The sequence below is a fragment of the Bos javanicus genome, chromosome 5 (genome assembly GCF_032452875.1).
Source record: "Bos javanicus breed banteng chromosome 5, ARS-OSU_banteng_1.0, whole genome shotgun sequence".
NCBI classification, from domain to species: Eukaryota; Metazoa; Chordata; class Mammalia; order Artiodactyla; family Bovidae; genus Bos; species Bos javanicus.
Genome location: NC_083872.1, coordinates 38,782,780 through 38,799,886, shown reverse-complemented (window position 1 = coordinate 38,799,886; position 17,107 = coordinate 38,782,780). Strand labels below are relative to the sequence as shown.

The 17,107-nt window shown below is 38.4% G+C and overlaps 1 protein-coding gene across 14 annotated transcripts in view; it reads left to right on the top strand.

The window, feature by feature from the left end:
* The window catches only part of PPHLN1 (periphilin 1), a 175,191-nt gene that overhangs the window by 12,163 nt on the left and 145,921 nt on the right, over positions 1-17,107 (top strand). For 12 of the 14 annotated variants that reach the window (XM_061416416.1, XM_061416415.1, XM_061416413.1 and 9 more), the window contains exon 2: positions 3,615-3,706. In XM_061416416.1, the coding sequence (XP_061272400.1) occupies positions 3,615-3,706 (92 nt within the window). Of the gene's footprint in view, positions 1-15; positions 598-2,228; positions 2,487-3,614; positions 3,707-17,107 lie in introns of those variants that run through there. The other 2 variants (XM_061416418.1, XM_061416419.1) reach the window with 2 other exon arrangements.

Sequence of the window (17,107 nt, the reverse complement as noted above, 5' to 3'; positions counted from 1 at the left end):
ACTTTGTATATTTTGAAGGAAAGTCATTAAAAGTTTTCCTTCATACTTAACACCTAATAAATTGAGTGTTCTTTGATGAGCTGATGATTATTGGTTTGATACTGGGATTACTTTTGAACACGGGACCATTTATTACCAATATAAAAATGTAGGGTGTTCCAGACTAAGGATGTCAGATTTTCTTTCAATATGTGAAATGCTTTAAGGCCAGTTTTCTAGGTGAAAATGACCTTCAGCATCTAGTGCAGTCCTTTCAGAGAAAGGATAAGAGAGATACCCTGTCCACCTCTCAGTTGGCAAAATTAGGACTAGAAAATTAGGACTAGAAATCTTCTTGACAACAAAATGTTGTTGTTCTTATGAAACTTGAGTGGCCTCTGGTGGTCAAAATAATATATTCTGTTTTCAAAGGTGTGTTTGAAGGGAGTTTTGCTTCTTAAGGCACATAATTTTTTATTTTGAGAGCTTGTACAAATGAATGAAAGTTTAATTATATTTCTCCATGGGTATGTACAGACACAAATCCTTGCGTCTGAATTCCCCCCCACCTACAGGAAATTGTTGACAACTTTAAATTTGATTCCTGAAAGGACTCAAGTAAGTAGAATAGTAATTATTCATACATTTTTGTTGGTGTGGGATGCCAGTAGATTTCAGCAATTTAGTATTGCATCTTGTTAAGAAACTATATAGTATTTCTTTAGAGCTCTTATAGTTTTTCTTTCTCATTAATTATAAAATCTTACTTTTCCTTATGTTCTCCTTTAGTTCATTAATTTATATTCATAATTTTTGCCATCACTTGACATGTTATTTATTGAATGATTTTCAGGACCCTTAAAAACAATTATCTGTTTTTATAATAATAAGGTGTGTAACACATGCAGTGAAAATATTTACCCTCCTGTACTTCGGCCATCTCATTTTCACCAGAGGCAGGCACGGTTAGGTTCTCTTGTTTATACTCCCAGGAGTAGTCTATGCATAAGTCTGTGTCTATTCATATCCTGCTTTCTTACTTCCAAGGTGTCTGCATACTCTACATGTTAGTCTTCCCTTGCTTTTTTTTGCTTAGCAGTCTGTTGTGACAGTCTTTCTATGTTGTTATGTATATTACTTTTCCTTGACATGGTTTGCATAGAATTACTTTATATGAATGTATAATATTTCATTTAATCTGTACCCTCCTGAGGGACATTTTAGGTGGCTTTCAGTCTTTGCCATGCACATGTACAAGTATAATGTAGATGGGAATTGCCAGGTCAAAGCGTATGTGTATTTAACATTTTTAATAGATACTGTCAAATTGTTTCCAGTCTGTTCCAAATTATATTTCATTAATGTATGAATGTTGCTTTCCTTACCCTGGGCTTCCCTGGTAGCTGAACTGGTAAAGAATCTGCCTGCAATGCAGGAGACCCTGGTTTGATTCCTGGGTCCGAAAGATCCTCTGGAGAAGGGAACGGCTACCCACTCCAGTATTCTTGGGTTTCCTGGGTGGCTCAGCTGGTAAAGAATCCACCTGCAATGCGGGAAACATGGGTTTGATGCCTGGGAGAAGGGAATGGCTGCCACTCCAGTGTTCTGATCTGGAGAATTCCATGGACTGTGTAAAACATGGGGTCACAAAGAGTTGGACACCACTGAGTGACTTTCACTTTCACTTTTCTTATTCTCATCAAAACAGTTAGATTTTGCAGAGCTTTGCACCATTAAAGTTTTAGTTTTCATCTTTATTTTGCAGAAAGGTGAGCATCTTTTCAAAAGATTGAGCAGTTGCATTCCTTTTTTTTGTAAACTGTGTCATATATCTGTTTTTCTTTAGGGTGGTTGGGTTTTTTTTTTTCCCTGCGATTTGATTTCAGTTTGTTGCTGTGTACTATATCTTAAGTAGGATAAAACCTAACTCATTGTTTAGATTGAAACTTTTTTTACTGAAACCTGGATTCAGTAAAGGTAGGAGAGGAGAAGTAATGTTGACAGTTCCTTTTAAGCTTCCATCAATTCTTCTACCTGAAAGACTGTTTACTTTGAAATAACATTGTTAATAATGTCTGATTATAGAGTTGGAATTCAGGTTAATTTATTCATAATAGTAAAAGCTAATTTATAACTTAAGATTTCCTCTGGCACCTTTGGTTAGTTAGTTAGTTTTATTTGGTCTGTTTGTATTAGAACACATTATAGTTTTGTTTTTTTTTTAAAGAGAAAATTAAGGTTGATTATACTATGATAGTGTTAAAAAATATTGCTCTCATCTTCCAGGCTTTATTTTTCCCTTAGCCTAAACTAACCTAGAATATTACAGTTCTGTGCTGCCAAACCGGGATGTTCATTCTTTTTTCTCCCCCTTAGTATTCCATCATAAAGAATCACCAAAAATCTCTTAATGTGTGTCTTTGAAATATTTTTCTTCTTCACAGATCTGTGGACTACGCATGTGGACTTGTTGCCTTGTTTTCCGTGAACTAAAAGGCCCTAACTTGGTACCTGTTCCATTTTTGCTTCTTGCTCAAGATCATCTGTCTACTCATCAGTATGGTTCACAGATCTATACTGCTCCATGAGTACTTTACCCTCTTTCAGTTCTATCCTGTTAAACATTTGTCATCTACTCTGGGGCTACCTGCCTGTTTTTGTAGATAGAATGTTTTTGGAGCATGGCCACACCCATACATTTATATATATTGCCTGTGACTGCTTTCATGTTATGAAATAGCAGAATTGAGCAGTTGTAACAGAGACCTGTGACCTGCAGTGCCAAAAATATTTGTCTGGTCCTTTACAGAAACATTTGCCAACTCCTCAACTAAGTGTTTTATGTAAATGACTTTTGGGCTGTTTCCTGCACCCTATTCTCATCTTCTTTCTTGTTTGCATTGTTAATTTGTTCGCAGATGCTCTTTCATCAGGACTCTGTATCACACTACATTAGCTCTCTACCCAGAATGTGTCAGCTCTCTGTCAAAGTTGGAGTCTCTCTCTGCCTCCCACATGTGAAGAATCCTGGCAGAACTTTTAATTTCAAATTTTACAAAGGTGCCTTGGCATTAAAATGAGATTATAGATTTGAAAAAAAATCAAGAGTGGTTTCTTTCAGGGTTTGTTGAGTGTGTTTTTACAGGATTGTTTACTTAGTATTTTTTCCAGGTAAAACCACTTCATTGGATGTGCAGAGAGACAGTAAGCTCTTAAGGATGTAGAAAAGATGAAGCTGCAGTTGTACACATCATTCAGCTTTGCTGATCAGTCTCTCATACTACTCATTAAAATGAATCTTTTCTAATTTTTACTCTATGAGAATGGAAAAGTTGTGGTCATATGAATCTTCCCATAGTTGATGGGCATATAGTCTTTGAAGCTTTTCATAGCCTTGGAAATTGAAGAAAGGTGGGACTTTTTATTACATTTTTCTTTTAAAGAAAATTTCAGAATTATTTTTGAAGAATTGTTGTAATCATTCTTTTTTCCTTTTGATCACTTACATTTATTCCCCCTTAAGTGTCTCTAGAAAATATTTGGATCAGAATGTAATAACTTACCTTTTCCTTTTCTTACTTATTTCCTAGTAACCTAAAACCCATTATTCTCTGGTTTCTTTTTTTATCCTTTAGTGGCTTACAGAGGAAATGAAATGTGCTCTGAGGGACGATATGACTATGAAAGACTTCCAAGAGAAAGAGTATCTCCTCGAAGTCACGCCAGTGTAAGTTGTTCTTACATTAGAATAATTCAAAACCTAGTGTCCAAGTGAATTTTCTCTGTCAAAGCTAACTGAAATGGAGGTAGATCAAGCTTTTAAAAGTCAAAAGTTTGAAAATAAAAGATAACATTTTATTTATGTAGAAAAGCTATAGTTTATATCTCTTATTTAAATTTCTAAAAGGGAGGGCTTGTATTGATTGTAATTTGTGAAGAAAATTCGAGGTTTGATAAAACTCAGACCATCAGTTAACAAAGAAGTATTTCAGCAAGGGGCACCTCAGGGACAGGCAGGCAGCTTCTGGTGTGCTCTTCTGCTGCTTTTCTCTTGGTTGCTCTGGGAGTTAGTAGTTTGAGCCAGTCCTTTTCTTTGCTCAAGGAGCTTGCTGTTTTGCTTTTTATTCCCAGCACTGTGTTTATAACCTGGCACATAGTAGGCACTAATATTTATTGGATGGTGTATGTTCTTTCTCTCTCCTCAAAATCCTCCGTAGAGATCCAAGGGAGGATCTGGGGAAGGTCAAGAAGCGGTCAGTCTTAAACTTTTGCTTAGGGGGATTGGGCTCATGGTGATGGTATATGAGTATATTATGGATTCATTATACACCATCAAAAGGCACAAATATTTGTTTATATGTTAATTGTTTTTTACTTCTATAAGTAAATCCTCTAACCCTCTTAGGTGGGTGATACCACCTTCATGATTGTCATTTCTGCTAGGTTACAGCTTACTTTGGGGTTGATCTAAAGTCATTTAAGGTGGAAAAATGAAGAGGCCTACCATATTTCAGAAGGGACAGATTTAATTATTACCAAATGTCATTTTTTCCAGGTTAGCTTACAGACTTGATGTTTCTAGTACATATCTCAATTTAAAAATATTTTCAGCTTGATAGGATTATTTTATAGTTTACCTAGAACAAACAAGTGATAAACAAAATGTAGGATTAATGCAGCAATGGGAAAAGGTATGAATTATTTTTTTAAAAATGATTGTTTTTAGTTCCCTTACTCTCCTATGGATAGATCCTATTAGAAATTTGGGATACTTAACAGGGTTTTCTGTGTGGTTATGCCATTAACTGAATATGTATCGTTGGGTTTGTTTTACTTTGTTTTTTTTCTTTTCTAGTTAGATTTTTTTTAATGTAACACATTTGTTGTTGTTTAGTCACTGAGTCATGTGCGACTCTTTGTGACCCCATGGAATGAAGCTCACCAGGCTTCTTAGTCTGTGGGATTTGCCAGGCAGAAATACTGGAGTCTCTACTGCTGAGCCACTATGAAAGCTTCTGTAACACATTTACATGGCTTCAGATTATAAAGTAAGGTATATTTAGAGAGAAGATGACTTACTTTAAATGATAATTTATTGTGATTATCTATTTAGCTAGTGCCTGCTTACTGTAAGTGAGGTATAAACTTCCTAATCTTCAAAACAATTTTAAGTGTTGAATAGTATAACATTTATAGAGCTTAGTAGAGCCTTAAAATGTAGACAGAAATTTATATGTGGAAATACAGTTTCATATAACAATGGGAAATACCCATGATAAAATCATGGAGAAAGTTACGACATAAAACCTTCATGACACTATTCTGCACTGTGTGTACATGCTACGAGTATTTTAATGATAGAACACACTGCAGTGGGAGTTGGCTTAAAGAGCTGTTAAAATTGAAAGCCAAGAGACCTGCCCAGAGGCTATTGCTAAGCAAAGAAGCTGGTTTAAATAAGATGGGGAGGAGTGAATTTTAAGATAGGAATCAGTTTATTAGTGTCATAACTTGAATATGTCAGCAAACCTGGAAGATCCAGCAGTGGCCACAGGACTGGAGAAGGTCAATCTTCATTTCAGTTCCCAAGAAGGGCAGTACTAAAGAACGTTCAAACCATCGGACAGCTGCACTCATCTCCTATGCTAGTAAGTTCACCCTTAAAATTTTGCATGCTAGGCTTCAGTGTTACACAAACCATGAACTTCCAGACATCCAAGTTGTATTTAGAAAAGGCAGAGGAAAGTGAAAGTGAAAGTCACTCAGTTGTGTCCAACTCTTTGCAACCCCACAGACTATACAGTCCATGGAGTTCTCCAGGCCAAAATACTGGAGTGGGTAGCCTTTCCCTTCTCCAGGGGATCTTCCCAGCCCAGGGATTGAAACCAGGTCGCCTACATTGGCGAGCGGATTCTTTACCAGCTGAGCCACAAGGGAAAAGGCAGAGGAACCAGAGATCAAATTGCCAACATTTGCTGGATCATGGAGAAAGCAAGGGAATTCAAGAAAAACATCTACCTCTGCTTCACTGACTACACTAAAGCCTTTGACTTGTGGACCATAACAAACTGTGGAAAGCTCTTAAGGAGATGGAAATACCAGATGATCTTACCTGTCTGCACCCGGGTCAAGAAGCAACAGTTAGAACCTGGTGTGGAACAACTGATTGGTTTAGGGTTTAGAAAGGAGCACAGCAGGGCTGTCTGTTGTCACCATGTTTGTTTAACCTATATGCTGAGCACATCAGGAGAAATGTCAGGCTGGATGAGTTACAAGCTGAAATCAAGATAGGCAGGAGGAATATCAACAACCTCAGATATGCAGATGATACCACTCTAATGGCAGAAAGCAAACAGGAACTAAAGAACCTCCTGATGCGGGTGAAGGAGGAGAGTGAGAAAGCTGGATTAAAACTAAATATTAAAAAAACTAAGATCATGGCATCTGGACCCGTCACTTCATGGGAAATAGAAGGGGAAAAGGTGGAAGCAGTGACTGATTTCCTCTTCTTGGGCTCTAAAATCACTGCAGATGGTGACTGCAGCCATGAAATCAGAAGACAATTGCTTCTTGGCATGAAAGCTATGATAAACGTAGACAGTATGTTGAAAAGCAGAGACATTCTGCCAACAAAGGTTCATATAGTCAAGTTTATGGCCTTCCCAGTGGTCATGTATGGTTGTGAGAGCTGGATCATAAAGAAGGCAGAGCACCAAAAAATTGATGCCTTTAAACTGTTGTGCTGGAGAAGATTCCTAAAAGTCCTTTGAACATCATGGAGATCAAGGCAGTCAATCTTAAAGGAAATGAACCCTGAATACTCATTGGAAGGACTGATGCTGAAGCTGAAGCTCCAGTATTTTGGTCACCTGATATGAACAGACAACTCTTTGGAAAAGTCCCTGTTGCTGGGAAAGATTGAGGGCAAAAAGAAGAGGGTGTCAGAGGATGAGATGGCTGGATGGACATGAACTTGGGCAAATTCTGGGAGATGGTGTGGGACAAGGAGGCCTGGCGTGCTGCAGCTTGTGGGGTTGCAGGGAGTCGGACATGACTTGGTGACTAGACAACAACAAAAGACCAATGGGTAGGACCCTCTAATCTCTAGTAAGGTCATTGTCTGTGTGAGAATCAACTTGAGAAAGTTCATATGTCGAGGCCTTTATTTTTATGTAAAGTAAGAGGTGGCAAGATGATTTGTTGAAAGCGGAGGAGGTAGAGGGAGATTGGGGCCAGGATTGGGGTTTTGGCATGGCCATCGTAGGGCTCTCCTGACCAGAGACGTTTAGAGACGCTGCTGCTGAAGGTCTATAAGCTTAAATTTTGTAGGGGCACCAATTTGGGAGTAGCGAAAGCAAGTTGTATTGATTTGAGATTGCAAGATGAGTGATGGACCCAGGGAGGACAGAATTGTTGAGGTGCTGTGTTATGTGGAATGGACCGATTAGGAAGGGGATAAGGCTGTGAGACAGACAGTAAATTGAAAGCGGTTGGAGGCTGAAGGACAGGAGAGTCTCTGTGAGGTTGAAGACCAGGTATGGCGGGAAGATAAGCAATGAATACTTTGGAATGTAGAGTTTCCAAAATGGAGCAGTTCTGGGTACTGAAGTTCAGGGTATGTGGTAGGAATGAGGATAGGTGAAGGTTATTGGAGTTGAGATTAACAGAACTTTGAGGTTAGATTTTGGATCAGTGATATAAATTAGAGCTGTCAGTCCTCACTGTACATTAGATTCAGCTGGAGAACTCTTAAGCACCAGTGAATGGGTCCTCCCTAGCTAATGAAGTCATGATCTCTGTGGATAGAATCTGGATGTCAGTGTTGTTTAAAAGTTCATCAGGTGATTCCTGTTTGCAGAGTCAAAGTCAGATTGTGGCTGAGCACTGATGTCACTGATGATGACAGTTGAGTTAAAGATGTCAGGTGAGGGAAAGTGAAAGTTGCTTAGTCATGTCTGACCCATGTCACAGACCTCATGTACTACACAGTCCATGGAATTCTCCAGGCCAGAATACTGGAGTGGGTAGCCTTTCCCTTCTCAGGGGATCTTCCCAACCCAGGGATCGAACCCAGATCTCCCACATTGCAGGCAGATTCTTTACCAGCTGAGCCACAAGGGAAGCCCAAGAATACTGAAGTGGGTAGTCTATCCCTTCTCCAGCGGGTCTTCCCTACCCAGGAATCGAACCGGGGTCTCCTGTGTTTCAGGAGAGGGAAGTCCTCAGTGAATGAGGATGTTTTAGTAAAATCTAAACAAAGCCAAACATTTTCATTTTATGCCATTTTTGTGTGTGTCAAGTGAAACAGAGGTATTTTTTCCTTTGTAAAATAATTTCATCAGCTGTATGCAGATAGGGAGATATGTTTTTACATAAGTGTCTGTGAAATCAGATTATATGTATTCAACTGTAAGTCTAAAGGTAAATCTTACTTTGTTAAGTTCTCTGGCTACTAGTCTCCTCCTAGATGGGGAGGAATCCAGACTGCTTTTCTCCTTTTGGAGCACAGAACATGCACAGACCTTGTCCAAGTTCATTCCTCTCCTATTTTAATTCCGTTAGATTGATCTCTCCATTCCCCCAATCAGTTTGTCTTACTCTATAAAGTCTGTATTCTCACATCCTCTCTCCGTAAGAATCAGACATTACAGATTTTCTGGTGAACACTTATTATGGTTATTAATTTAAAGCCTTCCTTTCCCCTCAATATGTTGTACTCCTTTGATGGCTCTTGGAAAATTATCCCTTTGCCTTTTATGTTATACCTGCATTTCAGTTTAAAGAAAAAAATGGAGGCTTTTATCTTTCTCTATGACATGGAACCCTTTAGCAATCTGGTGAAGCCTATTACTTACAGTTATTATTACAGCCTAAACTATTAAAAATCATACTTGTGGTATAGTAGTATATACTTCTTTAGTAGGTCGTTAGATGTCAACCAAGATGTAATGGTAGGGATTTCATTGCTATGGTTTCAAAGGAGTGATGAGTGTAAATGATACTCTTGAGGTATCTGCAAACAGCTGGAACATGATATAAAAATATCTGTGATTTCTGTTAGTGGCAAAGCCACAGATAGTCCTCCTGCTGTTGTGTTGTTTGTTGCCTGCTTTTAGGTGGAAACTGCTGCTGCTAAGTTGCTTCAGTCGTGTCCGACTCTGTGCGACCCCGTAGACGGCAGCCCACTAGGCTCCCCCATCTCTGGGATTCTCCAGGGAAGAACACTGGAGTGGGTTGCCATTTCCTTCTCCAACGCATGAAAGTGAAAAGTGAAAGGGAAGTCGCTCAGTCGTGTCCGACTCTTAGCGACCTCATGGACTGCAGCCCACCAGGCTTCTGCATCCATGGGATTCTCCAGGCAAGAGTATTGGAGTGGGTTGCCATTGCCTTCTCCATTTAGGTGGAAAAGTAGTTTTCTATTCACATCTAATTTCATGGGCTGGCAGAATTCTTAGGTTAAAATGTTTCAGTGATACAAACTGGAAATGTACATAGAGTTGTAATTGTTACTTGGACCTAATAAAATCATATTAAAAATTTATAAATATTTGGTTACAAAATCATTTAATTATATCTTAAAAACTGTATTGTTGTGTAATATTGACATGTACAAGATCATTCCCTAGCAGCATTGTGCATAAGAGTTACAAACTGGCAACAATCCAGATATCCAACAGTGTGGATAAATTAATTGTGCAGTTATACAGCAATGAGAAAGAATGGACTGCTGTCAAATGCAGCAACATGTGTGAACCTCACAAACAATACTGAAACAAAAGTGTATATCGTATGTGTTTCCTTTTATATAAAGTTTCAAGATAGGCAGAACTAGCCAGGAAAGAGATGACTTTTGGGAGACAGAGGTGGTGACTGGGAGAGTGCACAGAAAGGCTTTTGCCATGCTAGGAATGTTGTTTCTTGATCTGGGTGGTAGTTACGCAGTGTGATAACCTTGTGAAAATTTATCCAAAAATAACATTTACAGTTAGTATACTTTTTTAGATGAATGTCATACCTCAATAAAACTTCATGTAAAAATTTGAAAGATGAGCGCCGCCCCCAGGTCAGTAGGTGTCCAATATACTACTGGGGAAGAGCAGAGAAATAGTTACAGAAAGAATGAAGAGCCTGAGCCAAAGCAGAAATGGCACCCAGTTGTGGTTGAAAGGACAGAATATATTTTTTTCCTAAATATAAAGCTTTAGCAGATCCTTCAACAATTGAGAACCCACTCTCACTAGTGTCTGAGATAGAGAAAGTTAATGTTCTATTTTATTTTGTATGTTTGGGTTCTCTGCTCTAACAAAATTATTTTATTGCATTTCTCTCTCTCTCTTTTTTATTACTTTCCTTTGTCCCATTGTCCCATTCATTCTCAAGTCTGATACACCAGAAATATGTTTGAAAAACTATTGCTGTGACATAAAGTATGACATCAAATAGGGACTTGAGATGGTACCTACTACACTAGTATGACTTCAGTTGTAAAGTATCTATTTTGTGAACTTCTGGGTTTGATTAACCTAGAAGGCAACTGGACACATGTATCTTGGTGCTGATATTAAATTACACTTTATTTGAGTATTGGAAAGCTTATCTTCAGTTGTAACTTGACAAATATACCAGTTATTATTTAGTACTTTAGAGCACTTAAAAATTCCTCTGTATTGATAATAAGTTACTTGTAAGGTAGTTCACATAAATTTTTATTTGGTTTTAAATTTGAGTAGATAAATAGGAGACTTAAGCCCAAAGAAGTATTTTACACACAATCTGCACATTCTTTTATTGGAAGGCCATTGATTATGACAGGACATCCACATTTAACTTTTAGATGTCCATAAGACCTTTATTTTTAAAAATATGCTTTCTGTTTAATCTGTAATTTCTATGAGCTTATCTGACTTTGTAGCCTTGATAAAAGTTTTGTGACAATGGCTTTTAGATACCAGTAAGTTTCCGGTTGTGGAAGTCCACCTTGTTAGCCTGATAGGGAACAGATAGAAAATGTGGAACATTGTAATGAAGTTGCAACATAAAGTGTCCATTTTCTGTTGGCTTATTTCAGATTTTTAGGAGAAAGCAATGGCAACCCACCCCAGTACTCTTGCCTGGCAAATCCCATGGACGGAGGAGCCTGGTGGGCTGCAGTCCATGGGGTCGCACGGAGTCAGACACGACTGAAGTGACTTAGCAGCAGCAGGGGTTATAAAGTTTGGAAACTAGGATCAAAACACTAGTGGTTTATATTCTGGGCACTGTAATGTAACTGAAACTGAAGTAGTCCTGTCTATTTCTACTTGGCTTCTTCTGTTAACAAATGTATGTCAAGTAAAGGATTTTCTAATCTTGGTGGCAGTGAACATTATAAAGATTGAGGGTAGTGATGAGCTGCTGCTGCTGCTAAGTCGTGTCAGTCGTGTCCGACTCCGTGCGACCCCATAGACAGCAGCCCACCAGGCTCCCCCGTTCCTGGGATTCTCCAGGCAAGAACACTGGAGTGGGTTGCCATTTCCTCCTCCAATTCATGAAAGTGAAAAGTGAAAGTGAAGTCGCTCAGTCCTGTCCGACTCCTAGCGACCCCATGGACTGCAGCCCACCAGGCTCCTCCGTCCATGGAATTGAGCAGCAACATTTTAAAAAATTTTTATTTTGGGGGAGTTCTCTGCCAGTCCAGAGGTTAGGACTTGGTGCTTTCACTGCCATTACTGGGGTCAAACCTTGGTCAGAAGGCTAAGATCCCATGTACTGTAGGGTACAGCCAAGGGGAAAAAAAAATTTAAAAGATTTTTTTCTATCATATTTAGTTAGTTTTGAGTTATATAATTAGGTTTTATAATTAAATAGTTACATAACAATATTTCTTTCCTTGAGTTAGTTGAATGTTTGTACTGTTCATTTCATTGGTTATTTCTCTCCTGGAGACTATAGTGAGTTGGAAATAAATTTTTTAGTGAATTCAGAACATGAGTTTGTTAATTTCTAAGATCTTGTAGATAATATATGGTACATATATTTGTTCCATATATTCTCAAATTTAAATTTACTCCAAATAACATTGAGATCTTTTTTTTATCCAACTTGAAATAAGTAATCAAGTCTACTAAACTTAGTAATTCAGTTATTTACATATTCTAGATAATATTGCTAAAAGTATGTTAATGTGGAAATATTCCTCTTCTCCCCACTCTTATTTCATGAAACACTTTTAAAGTGTGCACTTGCATAATTTTAATTCTTTTCATACCTTACATTTTATCATCTAGTAAGTGTTCATGTAAATACAACTTTTATCATTACCTTATGAAAAATTTCAGACCTACAGCAAAGTTGAATTTTATAGTGAACATCCATTTATTCATGATTTAGATTCAACTATTAACATTTTACTAAACTTTCTTTATCATGTCTTTATCCATCTGTCTGTCCTTTATAAGTACACCGAGTCCATCAGATTTGAGGGATGCATTTCGAAGTAAACTGTGGACAGCACTAGACTTTCCATTAGCTACTTAAACATGCATATCATCAGCTGAAGTGCAATTTGTTTTGAGTGTAACTGTAAAAATTACATACATTAGATGCAAAATCTTAAGTGTGCATTTGCTGAGTTTTGATTTAGAAATGTTCCTTTGTGTAGAGCTGCCCTAGGAGGTGTTTAATTTTTTTGGCGGAGAGAATTACATGAGCTTTCGTTTCGTTGTCACTGTTTCCAGAGAGACAGGATCAGTTCTCAGCTACATCCTGTAATGTGTTCTAGTTTTCTGGGGACAGTTCCAGCTTCGGATATTTGACATATTATTCCCAAAAGCCGTTGAAATGACCCAGAGATATCAATATTTCATTGAAAATTCAGTGAGTGAATTAAACCAGTAAGTGCTACAATGCAGATGTTGTGTTGCTTAGTCCCTAAGTCATGTCTGCCTCTTTGCTACTCCATGGACTGTAGCTCGCCGGGCTCTTCTGTTCATGGGATTTCGCAGGCAGGAATTCTGGAGTGGGTTGCTGTTTCCTTCTCCAGGGGATTTTCCTGATAGAGGGATCAAACCTGTGTCTCCTGCTTTGGCAGGCAGATTCTTTACCACTGAGCCACCAGGCAAGCCCTACAATACAGATATGTGTCTAAAGCATGAAGGATCGGAGTGAGGAAACCTCAAGCTTTTGAAAGCAGAAGTCCTCTAGACTTGTGGGTAATCGAATTTTTTAGTTAGGTGTTGTATTTTTCTGGTAAAAAGCATGTGATGCCAACAGTAGTATAAAACTGAGATGCAAACTGGAATGTATATTATGTATGTGGTACTTGCTATGTGCCAAGTAATACTCCAAGTGCTGGGAATAGGGCAGTGAATAAGATCAAGGTTTCTGTGCCATGAAACTTCCATTCATACCAAGTTGATTGTGTCAGGAAATCTGGCAGTTGAGTAGTTACATATACCATTGTACTTAGTTACTTTGGTGGTAGGTTAATGTGTTTTAGTTGTTTTTGACTTTTTATTTATAACGGTGAAAATTAAGTATTTAAAAGTAGACAAAATGACGTAATGAACTCCCCACAGACAAATTATTCAAATGGTATTTATCAACTCAAGGTCATCTTCTTTAGTCTATGCTTTCACCACTTTGCTCTTTCTTGGATTAGTTTCAAGTAAATTCAAGATACTTTATTTCAAATGGAAATATTTCATTATGTCTCAAAAAAGAAAGATGCTTAAGAAGAGGTGCTTATGTATTAAAATAAAATGTTTTTGTGTTAAAATGAATACAAAGTATATTTTAATGACAATGGAAAAGAAATGTTTTTAAAGAACTGTAATCTTGATAATTTGTACCCAATTAGTAATAAGAATGAACATTAGTGTGGAGAATTTGATATACATTTATATATTGAATCAAACAAAACATCAAACTTGGTGCTTTTACTTAAACTAAAATGAAAGTGTTTTTCATAACAGGTATTTATAGTGAATTGGAATTTATAGAAAGTGAAGGAATAATTGGTTTTCTAACAAAACACAATCACCATTTCAGATTTAAAATTGGAAAAATCATTTGATATGTATCTTGGTCAGATTTCTGTTAGCACAGGCAAACTGTGAATAGTCCTTATTCCAGAAATGCAGAGAGCCATGTGGAAGAAATTGTCTTGTCTCTAAGATAATGACAAATATGAAAGTGTTAAAAATCATAATACTATAACTTAAAAGAAGTAGTTAAGTTTATTTGGGAACCATATTTTACTGCTTTCTCAGAAATGTCTCTTGGAATTTAATCTTACTCATTCTCTCTTCCTTGCTTGGTCTTTCCCCTGCCCTTAAGTTAGATGGTCTGGCTGACATGTCAGCATTAGCAAGACACTGTTCTCCTTGTAGAGCAATCCCACTTTTCTTCAGAGACCTTTCTTTAGGACTCTCATGTGATTTCCTCCAGACCTCTGGGAGGTAACTTCCTTAATCCCAGAGTTCTGGTCTTTGTCTTGATTTACTGTTCTTAGTTAAAGATTACAAGATAAATTACCAGTAAATAAGCTCTCAGCTTTTTCTCTGAGCTCTCCCCGCACTCTCTTATAATCCTATGTGTTTGTGAGAACTAACCCAGTGTGACTCTGCCACATTTGGTGGCCAAACAGGGACCATGTGAAGGTTTGCTTGCTCAAGCCTGAGCAAGGGAAAAGGACATCTGCTCTTCCAGGTAGAAACTATGGCCTTTAAGACTAATGACAGAATGAAGCCTTCTAGATGTGCGGTACTTTCGCTTTCCACTCTGGGTAACTTTCTCCTCGACAGCTTGCTCATAAGCATCAGCTTTCTTTTCTGCTTGCCATTAGTGGTTGTAAGTTTTCTGATTCAGACTTAACTAAACTTCTTATGGTGATTTATACTTGTCCTTGGTATCCACAAGAAGTTTCTTTGAAAGTGTCTGATTGGGAACCAGTAGGTCATTGGTTGAAAAATGGTATAGGTGTTGTTAATGTACAGCATCTAAATACTTGGAATTTATGTCATAATTGTGGTTTTTGCCATAGAAGAGTGAGAAATTCCTTCAGTTCAGTTCAGACAGTTCAGTTGCTCAGTCGTGTCCCACTCTTTGTGACTGCATGCCTGCTTGCATGCTTCCCTATCCATCACCAACTCCCGGAGCTTACTCAAACTTACTCAAACTCATGTCCATTGAGTCGGTGATGCCATTCAATCATCTCGTCCTCTGTCGTCCCCTTCTCTTCCTGCCTTCAATCTTTCCTAGCTTCGGGGTCTTTTCCAATGAGTCAGTTCTTCACATCAGGTAGCCAAAATATTGGAGCTTCCACTTCAGCATCAGTCCTTCCAATGAATATTCAGGACTGATTTCCTTTAGGATTGACTGCTTTGATCTCCTTGCAGTCCAAGGGACTCTCAAAAGTCTTCTTCAGCACCACAGATCAAAAGCGTTGGTTCTTTGGTGCTCAGCTTTCTTTATGGTCCAGCTCTTCCATCCATACATGACTACTGTAAAAACCATAGCCTTGACTAGATGGACCTTTGTTGGCAAACTAATGTCTCTTCTTTTTAATATGATGTCTAGGTTTGTCATAGCTTTTATTCTGAGGAGCAAGCATGTTTTAGTTTCACGGCTCCAGTCACCATCTTCAGTGAGCACTTTTTCCCCCCATCTATTTGCCATGATTATATATATATAAAAAATATATTATATATATATATAAAATATATATTATATATATATATATAAAATATATATTGCATATAACTTTTATGCAGAGTAGGTCATGAGAAACGCTGGGCTGGAAGAAGCACAAGCTGGAATCAAGATTGCCGGGAGAAATATCAATAACCTCAGATATGCAGATGACATCACCCTTATGGTAGAAAGTGAAGAGGAACTCAAAAGCCTCTTGATGAAAGTGAAAGTGGAGAGTGAAAAAGTTGGCTTAAAGCTCAACATTCAGAAAACGAAGATCATGGCATCCAGTCTCATCACTTCATGGGAAGTAGATGGGGAAACAGTGGAAACAGTGTCAGACTTTATTTTGGGGGGCTCCAAAATCACTGCAGATGGTGACTGCAGCCATGAAATTAAAAGACACTTACTCCTTGGAAGGAAAGTTATGACCAACCTAGACAGCATATTCAAAAGCAGAGACATTACTTTGCCAGAAAAGGTCCGTCTAGTCAAGGCTATGGTTTTTCCTGTGGTCATGTATGGATGTGAGAGTTGGACTGTGAAGAAGGCTGAGCGCTGAAGAATTGATGCTTTTGAACTGTGGTGTTGGAGAAGACTCTTGAGAGTCCCTTGGACTGCAAGGAGATCCAACCAGTCCATTCTGAAGGAGATCAGCCCTGGGATTTCTTTGGAAGGAATGATGCTGAAGCTGAAACTCCAGTACTTTGGCCACCTCATGCGAAGAGTTGACTTATTGGAAAAGACTCTGATGCTGGGAGGGATTGGGGGCAGGAGGAGAAGGGGACGACAGAGGATGAGATGGCTGGATGGCATCACTGACTCGATGGACGTGAGTCTGGGTGAACTCCAGGAGTTGGTGATGGATAGGGAGGCCTGGCGTGCTGCAATTCATGGGGTTGCAAAGAGTCAGACACGACTGAGCAACTGAACTGAACTGAACTGAATGACGTGATCTTAGTTTTCTGAATGTTGAGTTTTAAGCCAGCTTTTTCACTCTCCTCATTCACTTTCATCAAGAGGCTCTTTAGGTCCTCTTCACTTTCTGCCATAAGGGTAGTGTCATCTACATATCTAAGATAATTGATATTTTTCCCTCCATTCCGGCTTATGCTTCATCCTGCCCAGAATTTTGCATGATGTATTCTGCATATAAGTTAAATAAGCAGGGTGACAATATACAGCCTTAATGTACTCCTTTCCCAATTTGGAACCAGTTTGTTGTTCCATGTCTGGTTCTAGCTGTTACTTCTTGACCTACATACAGGTTTCTCAGGAGGCAAGTGAAGTGGTCTCGTATTCCCTTGTCTTTTAGAATTTTCCACAGTTTGTTGTGATCTACACAGTCAAAGGCGTTAGTGTAGTCAGTGATGCAGATGTTTTTCTGGAACTGTCTTGCTTTTCTGTGATCCAGTGGATGTTGGCAGTTTGATCTCTGGTTCCTCTGCCTTTTCTA